This window comes from Suricata suricatta, chromosome 6, assembly GCF_006229205.1.
Source record: "Suricata suricatta isolate VVHF042 chromosome 6, meerkat_22Aug2017_6uvM2_HiC, whole genome shotgun sequence".
NCBI classification, from domain to species: Eukaryota; Metazoa; Chordata; class Mammalia; order Carnivora; family Herpestidae; genus Suricata; species Suricata suricatta.
In genome coordinates, this window is record NC_043705.1 from 83,845,131 (window position 1) to 83,865,458 (window position 20,328).

The window sequence follows — 20,328 nt, forward strand, 5'->3', positions numbered from 1 at the left end:
CCCGCCCCTTCCCCTCTTCCTCGTGCAAGCCCGCCTTCACTGAGAATAGTGAAGCTGTCTCTGCAGAGCAACCTATGCTGCTCAAAGGCAGCATGGAGGGTGAGCCTAATGGCTGAATGACCCATCAGGATGCTACTCCCAGAGTCCTGAGGACTTGAGTGCTAATCTCAGGAGAAGACAATGCAAACGAACAGGAATGGCTGGGATTTTATGCTCACAGGAAGTAGAGAGACTTCAAAGTTCTGTACCATTAGAAAAATATAATTTGTATTATAAGTAAGAATTCCGAAGAAGAGGCCAATTTCAAAGTGCAGGAGCAAACAGGTTACAATTTGTTTTGGACACGCTGTGTGTGATTGAGATACACACACCCACACACACACCCACACACACTTTAAGTGAACGCGCGAGCGAGAAAGCGTGAGCATGCACACGCAAGCCAGGGAGGGACAGAGAGGGAGAGAGAGTGCAGAGTCCCATGCAGGGCCTGATCTCATTAACTGTGAGATCATGACCTGAGCTGAGAATTGGACACTTAAACTGACTGAGCCATGGAGATGCTTCTGGACACGCTGGGTTTTGAGGCTCTAGCAGAGAAAAATGAGGCTGCGAGAATTTAGGGACCATTTAGAAGGAACAAAGTCATCTGAGTTGAGGTCGTATACCTGGGTGAGTAAGCCACGATCCCTGCCCAAAAGATACTCTCCTTCTACAAGGGGTGACGGGTGAAACGGGGAGGGGAGGCTGGAACCAAGCACATGAGAAGCAGACAATTATGCGTTCTAGGATAGAAGCAAATTCAGGGCACAGGAACCAAAAAAAAAAAAAACCAAACAAACGCATTTTATAGACAGGGTAGAGGCACGCTGATGTCAGTGCTTGGGGCATGGGGTTAGGTGGTGTGAGGGCAGGAGCTGCCGCAGGAGGGAAGCCCCAGAGGCACAACAGAGAATGAGGGGTCTGGTGTGGCTCAGGGTGGGGGGATGCAGGGATTGGATCACACACAGGCTAAGGAGTTTGTACACCAACAGCTGTGGGTCACCAGGAGATTTTAAGTAATCAGGCGAGCTGGGGAGAATTCTAAACTGGCCCTCAAGATCGTAGGGTATAGAGACACTCCGTCAACACCCCAGTTATTCAATCAAAACTCATCTAGGTGCTGCTGTGATTTTCGCAGATGTAATTAAGGCCCCAAACAGCTGATCGTTTAAGATAAGGAGATTATTCTGGGTAGTCTTGACCTACTTAGGTGAGCCCTTAAAAGGGGCCTGGCTCTTCCTGGAAGAGATTTAAAGCAGGAAAGGGATTTGATGAGCCAGGAGGTTCTCCTTGCTGACTTTCAGGACAGAAGTAACTGTGCAGAAGGTATTTCAGAGGCCTGGAGGAGTAGAGTTACCACTGACCAACAGAAAGCAAGAAAATGGGGGGCGCCTGGGTGGCTCAGTCGGCTAAGCCTCCGAACTTCAGCTCAGGTCAGATCTCATGTTGGTGGGTTCCAGCCCCGCGTCAGGCTCTGTGCTGACAGCTGGCTCAGAGCCTGGAGCCTGCTTCCGGTTCTGTGTCTCCTTCTCTCTCTGACCTTCCCCCTCTCATGCTCTGTCTCTCTCTGTATCAAAAATAAATAAAACATTAAAAAAATTTAAAAAAAAAAACAAGAAAATGGGAGGTGAGCCCTACAACCACAAGGAACTGACGTGAACAGGCAGAAGGAGTTGGAGGCAGAATCGTCCCGAGAGCCTCAGGTGAGAGCACGGCCCTAAGCGAGAGTAGCCAGTCATACTGTGCCCAGGTTTTCTGACCCTCGGACACCACAAGCTAATAATGGGCAAATGGGTGTTGTCTTAAGCCACTAAACTTGTGATAATTTGTTACACGGCAACAGAACACTGATACAGGGTAACCATCGGATTTGCATCACTTGGTGAGGCTCAAAGACCAGCCCCCTTTCCGCTGCGGCATTCTCGAGCACACACTCGTGCCCCGAGTCTCCTTCCTTAGACCTGTCCTCACAGTCCCCGCACGGCACCCTTCTCCAGCCAGCGCTCCAGTTCTCAACCAACTGCAGTTTGAATGACTGGCCGCCTTGCTCTAAAACGTCTTTTCCTGGTTCTCCTGTCACTCACTCCCACGGGTAGGTGTGTCGAGGTCTATCATCTGGAATTCTTCACGTCTGAGTGACTTGCACGCACACTGGCAGGCCCATCGGCCAGAGAGAATGGGTGGGGGGGATTCCCACTCTGTCTCGATGAACTCTGAGACATTGCCTCCTGCGCCTGCCCCTTCCTGCCAGCTCTACTCCCAACTGGGGCACATCCAGGTCCCCCAGATCTGGTGTCTCATGACCACACCAGTCAGGCCACCTGCCCCAGGGGTCTCCTCTCAGGACATGCGGCTCCTCTCCAAACATCAGTGGGCTTGTTACTTGTCAAGAGAGAGAAAAGGATGTCCATGTGCATCTCTGCTTGAGGAGTCGAGCATACCTGGTCCCTGGACAGAGCGGCCATCTCATCTGAGGTGCTCGGCATGTCACAAGCCCCTTTCCCCACCCTTCCCTGTCCTCTAGCACTGAGGAGCATGGCATCCATACCTTCTAACCAACAGGACCCAGGGTCTGTGCATTTGAGGAAGTTTGGCAGCGCCACCCCCCAAGCCCTCGGACCCCAGCACTTCTCTGCGCTCAGCATTTGGTAGACAGATGCACAGTCATGTACCAGGGGCGCAGATGTTCCCGTCTGCCCTGACCACGCCCACTATGGCGGGCAGTGTCTTCAGGTGAGCCGTAGGGGCGGGCTCAGCTCCCACTCTTCGGTTAGCGCCGCTTGCCAGCACACAGGGGGCCAGCAGAGAAGGTCAAAGCACACAGTTTCCCCACTGCCTCCCTGTGTGACCTCAGCCTTGCTGTGCTAGTCCCCTGCCCGCCCCCATCACAGGGAGAGCAACACCTGCTCCTTGCCGCCTCCCAAGAATATGACAGAGATGAAATAGCCTCTCTTCTCAGCTGTGCCCAGGTCCCTAAGGCAGGCCACACAAACACCACGTAAGTTCAAAGAGTCATTTCTGAAAATACATTCTCAACTGCATTTTTACAGTTCCCTTCTTCGGTGGAAAGGTCATTCACTCCAATTTTACTAGGACCAAGAGCAAGAGAGGGATTCATCAAGAGATGAAGAGGGGTTTTGCACACAGCCTGTGCAGAACACAGCAAAAACAAGGTACCCTGATAAGAAAACTCCTGTGCAAGACTGGAAACCTGGTCATCCAGATAGGGTTTCATGGTAATACTGGAGCCAATAAACTGCAATGAATGTTCACGCAAGTGGAGGGAACGAAATCAGACCAGATGGGAGTCACACAGTAAACGTGTGGATCCTGGTTTGGTTCCAAACAGAAGGTTGGGAGAAGACACAAACGTGGTTGGGGTGGGGTGGGGACGGACTGACGGAGGCTGACACCCAGCTGGGTAACTGACAGGGAGACTTGCCCAGGGCAGTGACCTAGAACCAGCAAGCCACCTTCCTGAGAGGCTTCTTCTCCTCAAGGAAGGACCACTGCTTAGCCAGTTCCCCAAATCCCTCTCTACCCCGCTCTGTGCTGCTCCTTTTTCCAAGGGAGGAATATTGCTGAAAATAGAGAGCAGATTCCATCAGTTAACTTCCACCACTGGTTTGGCAGCGATTTAAGACCTTCAAAGAAGATGTGAGTTTCCACTTGATTTTGAAAATAAAAACACCCCCAAACCTCAGCTCTCAGGTTATTCATATTATATACCCTCATGAAATGATTATTCCAGTTCCTAAGCTATATTTACAGTATAATGACGTTATTTTCCTTCTTCCTGTAGCCCTGTGGGTTCTTTCTTGGCTCCATCTATCTGGGTCTTGATTAGAAATCCATGCTAACCAACTTCGGCTGGTGATTGGAAGCCCGTTGTGACTGACAGAACAAATGAAGTCTCTCTCTGTTTAGTCAGCGGAACCTGCATCCTCGCTGTGCCAGCGAAGGCCCTGGGGGTTTGGGGCATATGAAAAGCTTAGCTTACAGACACAACATCCAAACGCTCCCAGTTGGAAGCAGGGAGTGGGTCCACGTCCCACATTTCTGGCACAGTCAAGTCATTAGGATTTGTTGAGGGAATTTTCTCTGGGCTGCTTTTCTCCTCCCGCCTCAAGCAAAGCAATTACAATTTCACCTCGTGGCCAGGGGCGCTGGCAATGTGAAAACAGAGCTATTAGGGCTTGGAAGGGAAGACAAAAAGGAACAGTGAGGAAATCAGGAGGGTAGTGAAGTCCCCTGCAAGGCCGCCGTCCATCCCCCCCATGCTGGGGGGCCACACCGTAACATAAACAGCCCCAGCTGGGTGAGGACAGCAGTCTGAGCATCTACTGTAGCTGTCCCCTCTGACCCCAAGTCCTCAGAAATGACAGGAAACCCGTTTTTAAAAAATTCTCAAGCATGTCAGAAAACCAAGGAGTGCTGTTCACATACCAGAAACCATAAATAATGAGCAATCATAAAAAATGAAAAGTCGATTTTTTTTCTTGAAAAGGGAGACAACACAAAATGCACAAAGAAAAAAGCTGGTATGAAAGGAGGAAGGGGATTCAGAGGTGCTCTGACCGGAGCCATCTGGACAGGAGGGGACCGGAGGCTCGGGTCACAAGTGCAGCCAGAGAGCTGCTGTCAGCCCGGGGAACAGGGAGCCCAGAAGTTGGGCTTGTGACCCCAGACCGAGTCCTAAAACTCCACTCTAAAAAGAACTTACATGTGAGAAAACAAAAGTTAATACAGCAGACAAAATAAATAGCCTCAAATAGCCTCACCTTGCTAAAAAAGAGGATAGTTTTCATCACCCAAATAGGAAAACTCAGTATGGAAAGCCACACACAAGAGGTGTAGCTTAGAATCCATTTGTAAGCTGGAAAACTGAGCGGAAGAACCTTCCAGAATGGCTACGTGAGCTCCTGTGCATTTGAAACTTGGTTTGAATTTGAGATGTGCTGTGATATTTGAAGACTTAGTGAAGAAAAAGAAAAAGAAAGAGCAAGAAGAAGAGCAAGAAGAAGAAAACATATCTTAATACATCTTTTAAAAAATACTCTTCACGTGTTGAAATATTTTGGATACACTGGGTTAAATAAAGTGGATTTACTGTTTTCTTTTTACTTTTTGAGTGTGGCTATTAGAAAATGTTAAATTTCCTAGGTGGCTTGCATCCCATGCCGACTGGATAGCTCTGCAGAAGGAGGGCGGGAATATGCACTGTACGATTTGGGAGATAGACCTGGAGGAGTCAGCACCCTCCTCACAGGAGGAGAGGAAGAAGGGAGGTGAAGAAACACTGCAACAGTAGAGGAAAGATGTCCAGGACTGAATAAATACACACATGAAGCCTTCTGACTGGAAAGAGCCAGTGATGTTGAAAGGAAGTGTTCCCCCTGACGACGCCTGTTTGATCCTCACCATTTGACACTGTCCTGAGGCTCTGGTCAATGCAACAGCACGACAAAAAAGCAAAGACATTTTCTACTTGGTGCAATGACTGCCGGTATGCTGTCCCTGCCACTCCCCTCCGAGAGGCCTGGCACCAGCACGGCCTCTCCACGTTGAGCCCCCGCGGCCTGGTACAAGTGGACAAACCAGCACCTGCCAGTCTGTAATAACCCATGAGGAGCTGACTCGAGCAGCCAAGGGAACTTAGAACAAAGCCATTGTTTCCGGAGTAAACTGCTCACGGGGGTCACGGGAAGGGAGCTTACCGACGGATGGCATTAGCGAACTCGGCAGCCAGATCGCTGTCGCTACATGATGTCCTTAGTTCAGCCAGTGACAGGGCTGGGGAGGCGGCATCAGCACACTCCTGGGGGTGGGGGGGAAAGGCAGCAAACACAGCGTGGTTAGACCTGGAGCCAAGCCTGAGGGGACTTCGGAGGCACCAGGGGGCTCTGAGCACTCCACACACACATGCTCCCACTTCATCATCATCGTGACCCTTGGAGGCAGATAGAGTGATTACCCCCATTTACCAAGGAGAAAACTAAGGCCCAGAGAAGTTCTCTTCACCACTGGGTTAAGCCCCTGGTGATTCATAAAAGACAAGCGAGAAATACACCTGGTTTGCTTGTCCGCCGCCCCAACCCACTTCTTGGGAGAAAACCAATCTTCTCTAGATTTAGGGGACTTACTGAATTCAGTGTTTTTTCCTAGAAAACCCAGGAAAACAGAGAAAAAACAGAAGTGCACCCTCCAGGTTTGTGCTTTTTAATTTATTTTTAAGTTTATTTATTTATTTTGAGAGAGGGAAAGCACATGTTGGGAAGGAGCAGAGGGGGAGAGAGAATGAGAATCCTAAGCAGGCTCCGCACACTGTCAGCACAGAGCCCGGCATGGGGCTCGTACTCACAAACCACAAGATCATGACCTAAGCCCAAGTCAGACACTTAAACAACTGAGCCACCCAGGCGCTCTTGTGCCCCTTTTAAAAATTGAAGAATAGGGGTGCCTGGGTGGCTCAGTCAGTTAAGCAGCCAACTTCAGCTCAGGTCATGATCTTGCAGTTCGTGAGTTTGAGCCTTGCGTCAGGCTCTGTGCTGACAGCTTGGAGCCTGGAGCCTGTTTCAGAGTCTGTGTCTCTTTCTCTCTCTGCCCCTTCCCTGCTCACTCTCTGTCTCTCTGTCTCTCAAAAATAAACAAACATTAAAAAAGTTTTTTTTAAATTAAAGTATAGTTGACACATGTTACATTAGTTTCAGTTGTGACCTGACTCCTCTCTTAACCTTAGACAGGAAACTCGGCATCATCTAACCCCGGTCCTCTCATTTTATAGATGAGGAAGCACAAGGGCCAGAACTCCTCAATCCTAAACTGAGTTAGGACTACTCACAAAGCAGTTATCGCACCGTGTGAGCACCCCACCTTCCCGTGTGGAGACAGAGGCCAGAGCTGCCTAACCACGTGCCCGGGGAGACCCTTGCCCAGCAGACCTTTACCGAGGATGTACTACACCCCAGGCTTGAGAATAAAAGCTTGTGGTTGTTGCAGGACATGGCACGTAAACAAACTTATTTCGTGGTTGAAGAGAACCACAAAGAAGTACGACCAGGGCACTAGGAGTCCAGATGACAGGAGGGCACAGGGTCCCCTCAGAGCACTCCAGCACAGGGACCACACCCAGGGGGTCTCTGTAGCAGCACCGCCAGCCTCTGAGCGCGCCCCTCTGCCTGCACTGTCCTCCCGGCCCCTCTCCGCCTTCTCCTGCAGACCGAGGCCCCATCCACCAGCCCTGGGAGCTGCTGAGATTCCAGCACCCTCTCCTTTCGTGCATCGGCAACCATGCGATGTGGACATTTCCTAAGACTCCTTACCCGGTGCCTCTCACCGAACATGTGTGGTAGTTAGTCTCTGCTGCAGAGAGACAAGTCCTGCAAAAACTGAACGCCCCTTCGCTAAGATTTGGGACCCAGGTTGTTGGCTGGAGAGCAGTTTTAAAACAAGCACAAACACCACCCTCCGGGGCCAGAGTGGATGTTCTAGATCCAAACCTGGCCTCCCACCTGTTTTTTAAGACCTGCAGGCTAAGCATTGTTTTCTTTTTCTTTTTTTACATTTTTTTAAATGTTTATTATTTTCAAGAGAGAGACAGAACTCAAGCGAGGAAGGGGCAGAGAGAGACAGGGATACAGAATCTCAAGCAGTCTCCAGGCTCTGAGCTGTCAGCACAGAGCCCGATGCAAGGCTTAATCCCATTAACCGTGAGATCATGACCTGAGCCGCAGTCAGACGCTGAACCGACTGAGCCACCCAGGCGCCCTGCATTGTTTTCTATTTTTAAAATCATGAAAAACAGAATATTTTGTGATGTGTAGAAATTACATGGAATTTCAGCATCCATAAATGAAGCGTTACTGGAGCACAGCCACCAGTCCCTCTGTGTCTGCGCTGCAGTCCTACAACAGCAAAGGTAAGAACTTGCAAAGGAGTCCGTGTGACCTGAAAACCATAATATACTGACTTCTAACTCTTCCCAGTCAGGCAACCCCTCCTACAGGCTGCCCCCTCATCTATCGACAAAGACGACCAAATCAATAGCCCAGAAGGGAGATTTCATTGAAACAGTAAATGGATCTAATATTTGAAAGACAAGACAATCAGCTTACAATAATTTCATTACCTGAACAACACAAGGTACTCTTATAAAGCTTACTCCAATGTATATATATATATATATATATATATATATATATATATATTTTTTTTTTTTTTAATAAAACCAGCTGGCCTTTTCCATCAGCCTTCTGTACTTTGAAGCCATTCCACAAAACATGGTGCTTCTCCCAGTCAAAATAAACACCAAGAACTAGGGGGAAATGCTTAGCTCGTGGGCCTTCTGGCAAGAACCGCGAGGTCCATTTCCACCTCACCCTAAGAACACACAGGCGAACACTGGAGCTCTGTCTCTCAGCTCCGTCCCACAGTGACTGTTGACCAACTCAAATGGCTCTACAAAGACTTTTAAGGTGTTGGCATGGAATTGGAAACCCCATTTTCTTGAGCCCCAGATATTACCATATGAAACTCTTCATGGGCTGCTGCCCACCCAGCCTCGACTCCCCAGGCACTGGGCAGATGGCTTCATGGGCCACCCACACAGTGACCTTCCCTAAGCCTGGACTGTGCACATCTTCCCCCACTGCGGAGCCTTCAGTGATTCCTCACTGTCCCCAGGACAGCACAGCCGGCTGATCTCTTCGACCAAATCAAATCCTCTTCCCCGCTGGGGGTCTCTGTCCTTGACATTCCATTGACTTTACAGTGGACTGACTTCTCCACCCCAACCCTCTTCATCAAGGTAGTTCCCACTGTCCACTGGGTCCCAGGATCAGGAAACCTGTCCCAAATCTCCACATCTGGGTCCTGTGTTGGGTCTGTGGCCTCACATCACACTGGGAATTGATCCTTAGTCTTAGGTCACTGTGTGACGATCACCTGTGTCCCTCTCTGGGACGTAAACTCCTGAGATTTCCTCCAGTGCTCATCAGGACCGCTCACATCTATCACATGAATGGATTGGAAAGCAGCCAGACCTTGGGAGAGGTGGCCCGGCCAGGTACCACGGCCCTGAATTCCCTTCGCTCCTTTCTTAGGTGAGAGTCGGAGAGAGTACAGCGCTGGCCCTTTGGGAAGCATGCTCCAAAGTTCTTAGTTGTTTAGGGAGTGACCATTCACTGCCACACCAATCAGCAAGTTGCTTCCTTTTCAGGTACTGAGTCTCTCAGGGACACCCCTCCATTTGGGCCGTGAGAACCATTCATTAGACTGGCAAGTCAGCATAGCCCCCTCCCCCCAGGTCCTGGGCTGGAAACAAACGGGTCTGGGGAAGCTAGCATTCATCAGGAATAGAAAGCATGATGTAGAAAACAGAAGGTCACTACCCTGGGGTGAGGGACGTAATTCTTTAGGGTTCGGAGTATTTTTTTCTCCAATACAGTATTTGGAGTAATTCTGAGATACAGTATGATGGAATGAGCTTGGATTCTAGAGACAAAGACTTTTGGGCTCATGGGAATGCGGGTTTGCAAATGACACCACCCGACAGCCCACACTCTGTGACACTCCATGTGATCCAGGGCTTGCCTTCCTCTCCTCATCTGCCTCAGCTGCGTCCAGCTTCCCACCCTACCATGGCAGAAATGCCAAGTCGAGGTGGCAACACGAATGAGAGGGGGAGGACTTGGAGCCAAATTTGGGTTAAATCCGGACTTTGCCACTTATTAGCTGTGAGCCCCCTGACTTCATGTGAGCCTCCTTTCGCTCATGTAAATGGGGGTACCTACTCCTTCTCCGAGATGAGATTTGCAGGAGGCAGCAAATGCAACGATCAGTTCAGATGTGACCCACGTGTGACGGCCACGGTGCGAGGTGGGAGAGCCAAGGAGGCGGCCCCGGACAAGACCGCTGGACGCCAGCACAGGTCACTCCCCTCATCAGACTACGGCATATGAAAATGCTTTAACTAGGACATACAGTGCAATTTTTAAAAATGTGGATCTGGGGTGCACCTGGGTGGCTTAGTCGGTTAAGCATCCAACTTTGGTGCAGGTCATGATCTCATGGTTCGTTGAGTTCAAGCCCCACATTAGGCTCTGTGCTGTCAGCGCAGAGCCCGCTGTGGGTCTTCTGTCTCCCTCTCTGCCTCTCCCTGGGTGCGCTCTCTCAAAAATAAACAAAACATTGAAAAAAAACCAAACAACGTGGATTTGGTTTCTTTGCACCTAATACATTACCTTTCTTAAGGTATCTAGAATGGCCTGCAGTTTCCAGGCAAATAAGGAAATTGAGGCTGCAGGGCAGTGAGGGGCGGTGGCGGTAACTGGGTGGGAAGAGCCCCGGGGGCTCCTGTGCCCTGGGTCCTACCTTGCCGGGCTTGTCTTTGCCACCGCTGCTGGTGGAGCTGAGGGAGCGCATGCGCTGCTCCTTCTGCTCCTCCACCTCGGACTTCAGGTGCTCGATGTGCACCAGGTAGGCCTGTTCCTGGGCCTCCCGAGTGCTCAGCTTCAGCTCCAGGGCCTTCTTCTCTTTCTCCAGGAGGTAGAGCTGGGCCTTCAGCTCGGCCATCTCCTCCTACGGGGCACAGAGGGTATGAGGCACCCACGCCGTGAGAGAAGGGCCAGGCGTGGGGAAGCAGGCGAGGGACGAGGGGCCCTGAAGCTGGGACCCCTGGACCCGCGATGGAGTTACCACTTCGCAGCTGGCATAAGATGACCGGGAGAAAATAAGCCAGCTGTCTCCACCTCCGAAGGACTGACACTTGTCACTCTACAGACCAGAACTGAGATGAATGAAGGTTACAGGCCAGCAGATTTTGGTTCACTCTAAGAACCACCTAATACGTGGAACACACATCCCCCACTGCTCCTCACCCCCCTCAGTGGGCACGCCTCTCTTGCTGGAAACCACTCCTGCAGCACCACATGCTGCGCTTCGTCTAAGAGGCTGTGCGGGAGGGTCCTCCACACAAGGCTGGGTCTGAGTTCCCCTCCAATTCCCAGTCCCTTTTCCAGGGCACCAATCCGCATATTCTACCCCCTTGGTGGCACCGTGGGTGCCCTGCAGCTGAGCCAGGATATCACCTCAGCTCTTGTCTACTTCAGGAAGCCCAAATGAAGTCATTAGAAACAGAGTCCTTCAGAGGTGACTACTCATCAGACAGCTTCACAAAGTGTCTTAGAGAACTCAAATTAGGGTTTTCTGGGAAGAGTAACAAGTAACTCCAAAACAGAGAAATGCTATCTTGGGACCAGCAGCCAGATAACAATAGCCACCAGCATTTACTGAGCATGCAGCACTGTTTATACAAAGTAACCCATTTAATTCTTCCAACCTGAGAGAGAGATTAGGAGCATCTCCATACATGTATGGGAAACTGAGGTATACAGAGAGAAATCCACCTGCCCACAATTACTGTGTAAATTGGGAGCCAGAGTTTGAACCCAGGCTTTCTGGCTCAGAGCCCAGGCTCTTAACCACTAAGCTACAGTCCCTTCCTCAAGGTGGGCCCATGCATGACGCTTGTCATGTGACTCCAGCAGTACATGACTGCCAGGCCAGTCTTCCGAGAAATCTATGGAATAGACTCTCTATGACAGAGTCACTGCCTTGAGAAGGATTCACCTAGGTCACTGATTCTAGTTATCCCTGAATGGACCCTTCGAGGTAAAAAGGCACAGGCCTGGTGTGCTTTTCTGTATAAGCCAGACCTGAAGTGTAGATGTTTTCACTCTCCAGCGTGGGGAAATACCTAGAGGGCACCCACTACAGCTTATAATATTCAGATTGGGGGTGGGGGGGGGGTATTAGACATGTCGAAGGCAAGGTGCTCAGTGACTACTCAAAAGAAGACTCCAGACCTTTCTTAAAGATGAGCTATAAAACCAGAAGGAAAGGTGTTTCCATAAGCCAGAGCCTTCTCATCTTTTGCCATTAGAAGCAGGACTCTGAAGGTTCTGCCAACACTGCCAGAACAAACATATAAACTGGCAAACTGTCCCCACTGAGCTAATGGGGACAGCTACACCCAGAACAAACATATAAATAGATGTGAGCTTGAAAGAAGGAAAGATGAATCCATGGGTGCCAGAAATGAAGAGGGGAGCTCTGCCCAAGAGGAAAGGCAGATGGCCATACTACAGGCCAATGGAAATGTCAGACCAGGATGAAGGCCCTAGGACCTAGGACCTAGGGCTTTTGGCACTTGTGCTAAGGACAGGGCTGAGAGCCATAACAGAGACCCCCTACATGAGCCAGGGCTCTCAAAGTACTGTCTAGAATAAAAGACTAGATTTCTTTTCTGGAGATGTGATGAAGAAACATCCCTCAAGGTCTGGGTAGGAAAATAGAGGAGCCTCTTTTGAGGAACCAGAACCACAAACGTGTCATGTGTAGATGTGAAACAGGAATCCTAAGCCAAGAATGTAACAGAAACTAGTCCTAAGTCTCTGAAACCCATGGGTCCCAGCAGATCCAGGCACAGAACCATTCTGTAGGGACATCTACTACCCAAGAGGACCTCGTAGAACATAGAATCTCCACTGATGATGAGCTGGTGTTTTCCCATCCCAGAGAGAGAAAATGGAAATGAATCATGAGATGGAATCTTTATTTACAAGAACCAGAAACAACAGGCGAAACACTAGAAAACTAATCTTTAAAACAAAGAGATAGAGGAAGAAGAGTCGTAACAGAAGGAAAGACTATTCAAAAAAGAGGGGTAGATTTGAAAAGGAACCAAGTAGATCATCCAGAGACAAAAAGATCATGTATAGGAAGTGAAAACCCCAGAAAACTTGAGTGTCTTGGCAATTGTATCCTCGAATGAAACGGTGAAATCCAACATAACCTGCTGCTAGTGGCCCTGGAATGGGTGCGTGCCCTGGACATACCGCGTAGGAAAGGGAGAGGCCTCGGATGTTTATCCTTCAAAAACCTCACAGGGAGGGAACCAAGCCAGATGGCTGGCAATGGCTGCCTCTGGATCATATTATGGGTTATTTTCTCCCAGCTTTTTATAATTTCTGCTCTTTTAGATAATTTCTATGATGTATACACATTTTATTTTCAAGTAGAAAAGGCAATATTAGAGCCTTTATTCCACCAAAAAGGTCCTTCTTGGCCAGAGTAACTCGGGATTTATCGTACAACATGTTGGCCTGAACATAAAAAGGAAATCCTTAGTCTTTGGCCAAAGGAAACATGATTTTGGAACACATAACGAAGGGCAGCTTCACAGCTCATGCCACAGGGTGCAAAGGCCCACAAAGAGAGCTACTGATTGGGGATAAAGGCACTGTAATGATGGACCCAATGCCTGGTTCATGGCCAATCAGCAGAGAAATCAGCCAAGGGTTCATGAGGATTCCCCAGAGGAAACAGAAGTCAGGGTCTCAGCTGAGTGGGAAGGACACAATAAACCAGCTTAGAAGCAAAGAAGCTGATTCCTAATTTGCTGCCTTGGCCCAAAGTCTTCCCAGGCTTCAGCTAGACTTAAGACTGAGCGGCCGCCGAGGACAGGGACACATTGAGCAAGTGCCCGAGTGGGTGGGGTTGACCACTCCTCTCTGAGCTAACCAGAGGGGGCCCTGTTGTCTTTGGAGGACAGTGCTGATCCCAACAGGAGACGCCAATTACTAGCTATTAATTCAGCATTTCCTTGACCCACATGGGCCAGTGGACCTGCCTATGGTTTTAAGCTGGCTTCTGTCCCTGAAAGCCCCTCCCTCTGGTCTCAACACCTGGGAGCAAGAGACACTGCAGAATCCAAGGCTGTGCAAACCAGGCCTTTGTGCACAGGAGAGTGGAGTTTGGAGAGCAGGCTCAGGATCAGGGCTGCTGGCCTTGACTACCCATGTTAGCAGGCCTGGCAGCAGAGTCCTATGCAGAAGCCAGACCGGCAGGAGCAGCCTTACCAGTGCCTACCTCTGCCACAGGTGGAGAACTGGCTGCAGCTGCACAGGACTATAGTCCTGGCAAGTGGTTATTCCGTCTCCACTCCAGCTGGGTGATCACAATACAATACCCTCTGACCTGAACTTCCTGGAGTTCCCCAGGCCCCACAGGGGAAGGACAGAGTCCATGACTGCCGTCACTTCAAACACCAGCCGTGAATGTTGGGGGGTGGGGGCTGTCCCCAGGCCACTGCACTTCCCACCCACCAATTCCTTCCAAAAACTGGGTTTCCACAAACCCAGTCATGATCAGTAACTTGCTAGACTCCAGAAAGCACTACCTGCATCTAGGATTACAGTTTTGCCATAAAGGGTACACATGGTGTGTGCCCGGAAGTGTGCTGAACACAGATCTTCTCTGAGCTTCAGTGTCCAGGGATTTCACGGGGGTTTCAGGACTAGGCACAACTGATTAAATTGCCAGCCACCCAGTGGAACTCAGTCTGCAGCACTCCCTACCCTCGCTGGGGGGTCAAGGGGCTGGAAGTCCCAACTCTATCATCACGTGCTAGATCCTTCCAGGGACAGCCCTGGTACTGTAGGTTCCAGGGGTCCTGCCTCATTAGCATAACAAACACCCTCAGGAAATTCTGAGGGTTTTGCTAGCTCTGGGCCTGAATTGGGAACACACACACACCAGATACAGTCTTTATGGGCCCCCAGCTGTCTTTAGAGAAAGCACTTAGCAGAGTAAGGTCAACTGCTTGGCACCGCTGGCCGGAAGCGTGCAGAGTGCGTCCTGCTCAACGGATGGCAGTTTAACCACTTCCCAACGAAGGGCTCCACCTTTCCAGGAAAGCTCCCCCTGCTCTAAAGATGCCAGCAGATAACTCAGGTGGCAGGCAAACAGCCCAGGATCTTGTCAGAGACACTGACCTGAACAGCACTGGCACACTTCACCAGAGGGCATAATGATGCAGGTGGGCTCCACGTGGCACCGAAGGGACGAGGGTGTAAGGGAACTGGGGCTCCGGTTCAAGTTCTGCACATGTACTTGCCCTGTCCCCTCCTCCACTCCACATTAACATCAGCGTCAACCCAAGAAGCGCCATTAAGCTTCTGGAGATTAGGGGTCCTTTTATGTGGACGGAGGCTGTTCTAGCCTGGAAGGGTCTCATCGGGCTTCTCTTGGAGAATGAGATGTTCCAAAGCTGAGTTGAGATCCCCCCTCACCCCCTCAGGCATTCTCCAGAGTTCAGCTTACCCCTCTAGGGACACGTCCAGCCCAAGTGACCCCAGACACACTGAAACTATTCCTGCCTAAGAATGAGGCTCTGGCTATCCTCCGGAGGGACGTCACTGAACCCAGACGGAGTTGATTTGTCAGCATCGCTGACCTGTGTCCAGAGGGTCTTTTCCTATCTCCTCCTGTTGACATGGAAGCAAACGGGCATAGGGTTCCAGGGGGCCCCACCCCCACGTACCTTCATGGCCATCAGCTCCTGCATTAGCACGGCGTTTTCCAGATCTAGCCGTTGGCTGTCCCCCCGGGGCTTAACGTCGTAGCTGAGTGGGTCGATGTGGATGCTCTCCAGCTCCAGCATGGTCAGCTTGACGGCGGCCCTGTCATTCTTGAGCTGCTGGATATAATCCTTCAGCCTTTGCTCATCTTCCTTAGTGAACTCCGTGTCGCAGCTACTGGCTGTGGAACTGGTTGTGCTGAGGAGAGAGAAAACCTGTCATGTTTCCCAGCCACTATGAGCAGGTCTTTTTCCTGACTCTTCTCCATACCCCATCTCTCCAATTGTGTTTAAATGGTAAGCCCCTGCACCCCCCCCCCGCCAAAATGCAGTCTTCATGGCATGGAAAATTGATACCACCTTTTAGGAGAGAAATAAGTCTGAAGAATAACAGAAATGCTTACCCACTTTAACAGAACACGTGGACCCTAAAAATGAAATCTGAGGAAATAATCCCACAGAAGCAACAAGATACACCCAAAAATATTTCATGGCACAGAGGCTGTAGTTAGTTACGGCAGGAAGTGATGTAGACATTACAGTAATAATTATGACAATGGTAGAAATACTTTACGTGGAGAAACAGAATGAAGAGTAGTATATAATAAAAAGTAGGTGTATGTGTAGACAGGACTTAAAAAGGGGGATATGATAAGGAACGAAGCTGAAGAATAAAATACCTACAGTGTGATTTATAGACACGTGTGTGTGCACATACTCACTTGTGCAAACACATGTCCAGGACTTCGACAGCAATCCCGCCGGGGTGGGAGTGGAAGGTGTGGTAGAGAAAGCGGAGCATGAGACAAACCCCTACGTGTGTGTGCTGCTGCTGTGACAACTGAGAAAAGCAGGTGCCCCCCGCCTCCCCGCCATGCCTCCTGCAACATGGCTGAGTATAATGTCCACCACAGGGACTCAGGCCCGTCCAAGGGGCCCTGGGATGCTCATGCTGAATGGTGACGGCGCCAGATCTGAGGAACATCTAGATGAACCCTGAGAACATGGTGGCCCATGAAGGGTTCTGTGGGACCCAGGCCACCATGCAAGGATGAGCATCACAGGGAAACTGAGGCTCTGGCCCTGAAGACAGCTCCAGCCTTTTCTGGCAGTGGGCAGTCTGCCCCCACTGGCTCAGAATGAGGCCCACTGCATGGTCAGTCCTTGAGCATTGAGGCCAGTGAGGACCTATAGTTTCTCTGAATCTACACTGGACCTACCTACACTTGATGCAGTCCTCATGGCTCTGGCCTTAGAGCAATGGCAGAAAAACAAGCAGAGCCCCATTTAACTCTCACTACAACAGGTCAGGTTGGCATTATCGTCTCTGTCATTACCAATCTGGTGACTGAGGCTCAGGGACATTAGATGGTTTGCCTGGTCATGAGGCCAGACACAGGACTTGGGCCATTGTCTTCTCATGCCTCCGGCCCACCCTCCCCCGCCTTACATTGTCAGAAGCTGTGCCAGGAACAAGGAGCAGTCCCTACGGGCTGCTGCCGCCACTGACCCAGTACTGCCCTCCGCACCTCAGCCCGGACAGGGGTAACGGGCCTTGGACCCCAACTCAGCAGATGCAATTGCTCCATAACCTAGGTGTGACCAAGGACCATTCCACTCTTGTGTATGACACGTTATCTAGAAGACTAGGCTTCTGCGGAGACAAAGGTGAGGAGAGGTGATGAGCTAGAGCTCCACACTTAGCTGGTCGTATGCAGGAGGAAAAGAACACCCTAGAACTTGGGTGATCTTCAAGTCAGAGAAGCTAGCCCAGGATTGGAAGCTCCTGAGCACTAGACTCTTTGGGGCTGCCCCTCCCCACACCACTCTCTTTGGCCCATCAGGACAGGTAGGATGTATCTCGCAGATGAAGGGAGCAAGATCAGCCTGACCAACAGACAACACCTCCTCACAGGTTGCAATGGTTAATTTGATGCAGCAACTGGGCAGGGCTACAGCCAAACACCCATCTAATCCTAACTGTGAAGGTATTTTTAGATGTGATTAAAATTTAAATCAGACTTTGAGTAAAGCAGACTACCTTCTGTGATGTAGGTGAGTCTCGTTCAATCAGCTGGATGCCTTAAGGGAAAAGACTGAAGTCCCCCCAAGAAAGAAGAAATTCTGACTCCAGACAGGCTTCAGATTCAAGACTGCCACATCAAGTCTTCCCGGGTCTCCGGCCTGTCTGCCTGTCCTATAGATTTAGGACTTGCCAGCCCCCACAATCATAATTTCCTTAAAATTAGTCAATCACTCTACTCATATAGTTACACACCCCACCCTATCCCTACTGTTCCTGTTTCTCTGGAGAACCTTAATTCAGAGGTGCTACCTTTTACTTGTGACCCAAGCACCTTCTACACTTTGTAGATTTACAGGTAGCCTGACTCAACCTCTCTGTGCCTATCTCCCCATCTATAAAATGTAACGTGTTTCACACTTTATAGAACAGTGCCTAGGCACATGGTAAGCACTGGAGAAATAGAGCTGTCATTCATTTAAGTAATACTGGAGTGCCACTATGGGGTACTCTTCTAGGCTCTAGAAAAATCTCTGTTCTCATGGAACCCATATTCTAATAAGGGAGACACAAGTAAAATATGCAGTCCATCAGGCTGTGCCAGTACCATGGAGCAGTACCATGGAGAAAAAGAAAGCAGTTATGGGGAGCACAAAGAGAAGATGGGATTATTCTTTGCAACAGCGTTATAGGGAGGTCCTTCATGATAAAATTACATAAAGTAGACCTGAGGATAAAGTAGAATCTCACAGAAGTGAGAAAGGCAACTGTATGGATTTCTGGAGGAAGAGTGATCCCGGCAGAGGATAAAGTGAACCAGCAAAGTCCCTGAGGCAGTGGGTGTGGCCATCAAGAATAAGATGAGTCTGCTAAGGGAGAGGGAGGAGGAGAACCGGTCTGAGGGGAAAGTGGGGAGGGCCGGGGCAGGGTGCCAGGTCAGGTCAGGTTTTATAAGGGTTGTGTCTTTTTCTCTAGAATTAGGATGGAAGCCATTGGAGGGCTTGTAACAGGGGTGATGTGACCTGCCTTCCATCTTAATAGGTTCCCTCTGGCCACTGCGCTGGGAAGCAAGAGGAGAGGTAGGCCTATTGCAACAATTTCGGAAAGAGATGGTGGAAGTTGGGAAGGCAGAAAGGAGGATAAAATTATTATTGTAAATCGCCATTACCTTCGTTTCTCAAGATGAATTTTATTTTACTGAAGTTTATTTATTTTGAGAGTGTTATTTATTTTGAGAGATGTTGGGCTCGAACTCACGAACCATGAGGTCATGACCTGAGCTGAAATCCAGAGTCAGACACTCAACTGACTGAGCCACCCAGGTGCCCTCAACCTGCATTTAAAAAAGATGAGAAGGGAGAGGCAGGAATATCCTCTGGCTGGAACACTTGAGATGCAATTTCATCAAGAGAGGAAGCAGCTCAAAAGAAGGGAATGAGCTAACAGTACCCCCAGTAGAGCGCGCTGGGGAGGCGGTGGGACTTCTGAATGAGGGACTTCTCTGAGAGGAAATGGAGTCCCTCCCTCAGCGTCTCAGCCTTCTTCAGTAAAGAACTGCCTCCCTGAGTCAGAGGGTGGACATGCCTGGAACAAAACCACTTAAGTAGGGCTCAGCGCTCACCTCAACATGGACGTGGAGGGACAGACATCTAAATGTCCCATAGACAAATAAACAACCTAAAATGGTGGCATTGTTCTCAAAGCATTCCACGGGGCTGAGTGTGTTCGCAGGCGCGGCATGTCTGGACAGCGCAGTGCTGGGAAACGTCAACACTTCTCCTCCAGGAGCTGGGAGGAGGCTTCAGATAGGAGATCCTTTCCCCCTGAAGCCGGGGCTCTGGTCCACTTTACAGCCCTCGTCCTTCTTTATGTTAACAATTATTTTGAAAAAATTTAAACACACAGAAAAACACATCCATGTGTTTTTACCAACACCCATGTGCCTGCCACCCAGATGACTTTTTTGTTATAGTGTCTTTGGCCTACTTTTTTAGCACTAGAACCCTTAAGACTTGAGGTAATGTTTGTTATCTTTCACTTAAAGAGCAATTTTCAAAATTCAAAAAGAACTAGAAGCTAGAGGTCTGTAATTAGCCTGCAGGCACTGAATGTACTTTGGCAGATTTTCCATTTAGCAGGACTGGGGCACCCCAGGGGCTGTCAAAGAGCAGTTGCTGGGCTAGCCAGAGCAGCATCACCTAGGAACTTGTTAGGAATGCACGTTCCCAGGCCCACTCCCAAGACCTCTAAAATGCGGAAGCGGGGGAGTCCAGCAATCTGTATTTTCACGTACCCTCCCATCATCCTCAGGCACAGCCAGGTTTGAGAACTGGTCTACCCCACAGAAAAGTAGGCATTTGCACGGTAGCATGCGGGACTCCCTCCAAAATTCTCTAGGGAGAAGCCACTACACCCTTGGGCTGATCTGGCAGGAGGCAGTGATTATGAGATCTCTGGTATCAGACAGACCTGTGTAACTGTGCCTCCTCTGACCCTGCCTGGCTTTATGGCCCAGATTAAACGACCATCCTTCCTGGGCTGCAGTAATGTGGAAATACAAATAGTTCCCACATCACCAGGTTGTTGGACAGGAGACAGTGGGTCCTGAAGCAGGCAGGGCCAGTTAGTGCAGCACTCCTTCCGGAGGAGGAACAACCGCTGTGCCAACATCTGGCACCTCCCTACACAGACTCAAGGGCTCCCTCTAGGGACGACAGCCACAGAGCAGGTCAGGCAGAGCAATGCGGCAAGTACTAGAGGAACTGGAGAAACCACCTAGAACTGTCTAGGAAACACCAAGGTAAGTGGGCAGGGGCTGACAGACGTAGGTGTGTCCTTGAACCCCCGA

The 20,328-nt window shown here is 50.0% G+C and overlaps 1 protein-coding gene across 1 annotated transcript in view; it reads right to left on the minus strand.

Annotated features, from left to right (window-relative positions):
- MCC (MCC regulator of WNT signaling pathway) overlaps positions 1 to 20,328 on the minus strand; it is a 257,976-nt gene that overhangs the window by 8,788 nt on the left and 228,860 nt on the right. The window contains exons 13-15 of the mRNA XM_029942717.1: positions 15,422 to 15,656; positions 10,411 to 10,617; positions 5,757 to 5,857 (exon numbers count right to left, since the gene is read on the minus strand). Coding sequence (XP_029798577.1) covers positions 5,757 to 5,857; positions 10,411 to 10,617; positions 15,422 to 15,656 — 543 coding nt within the window. The remainder of the gene's footprint in view (positions 1 to 5,756; positions 5,858 to 10,410; positions 10,618 to 15,421; positions 15,657 to 20,328) is intronic.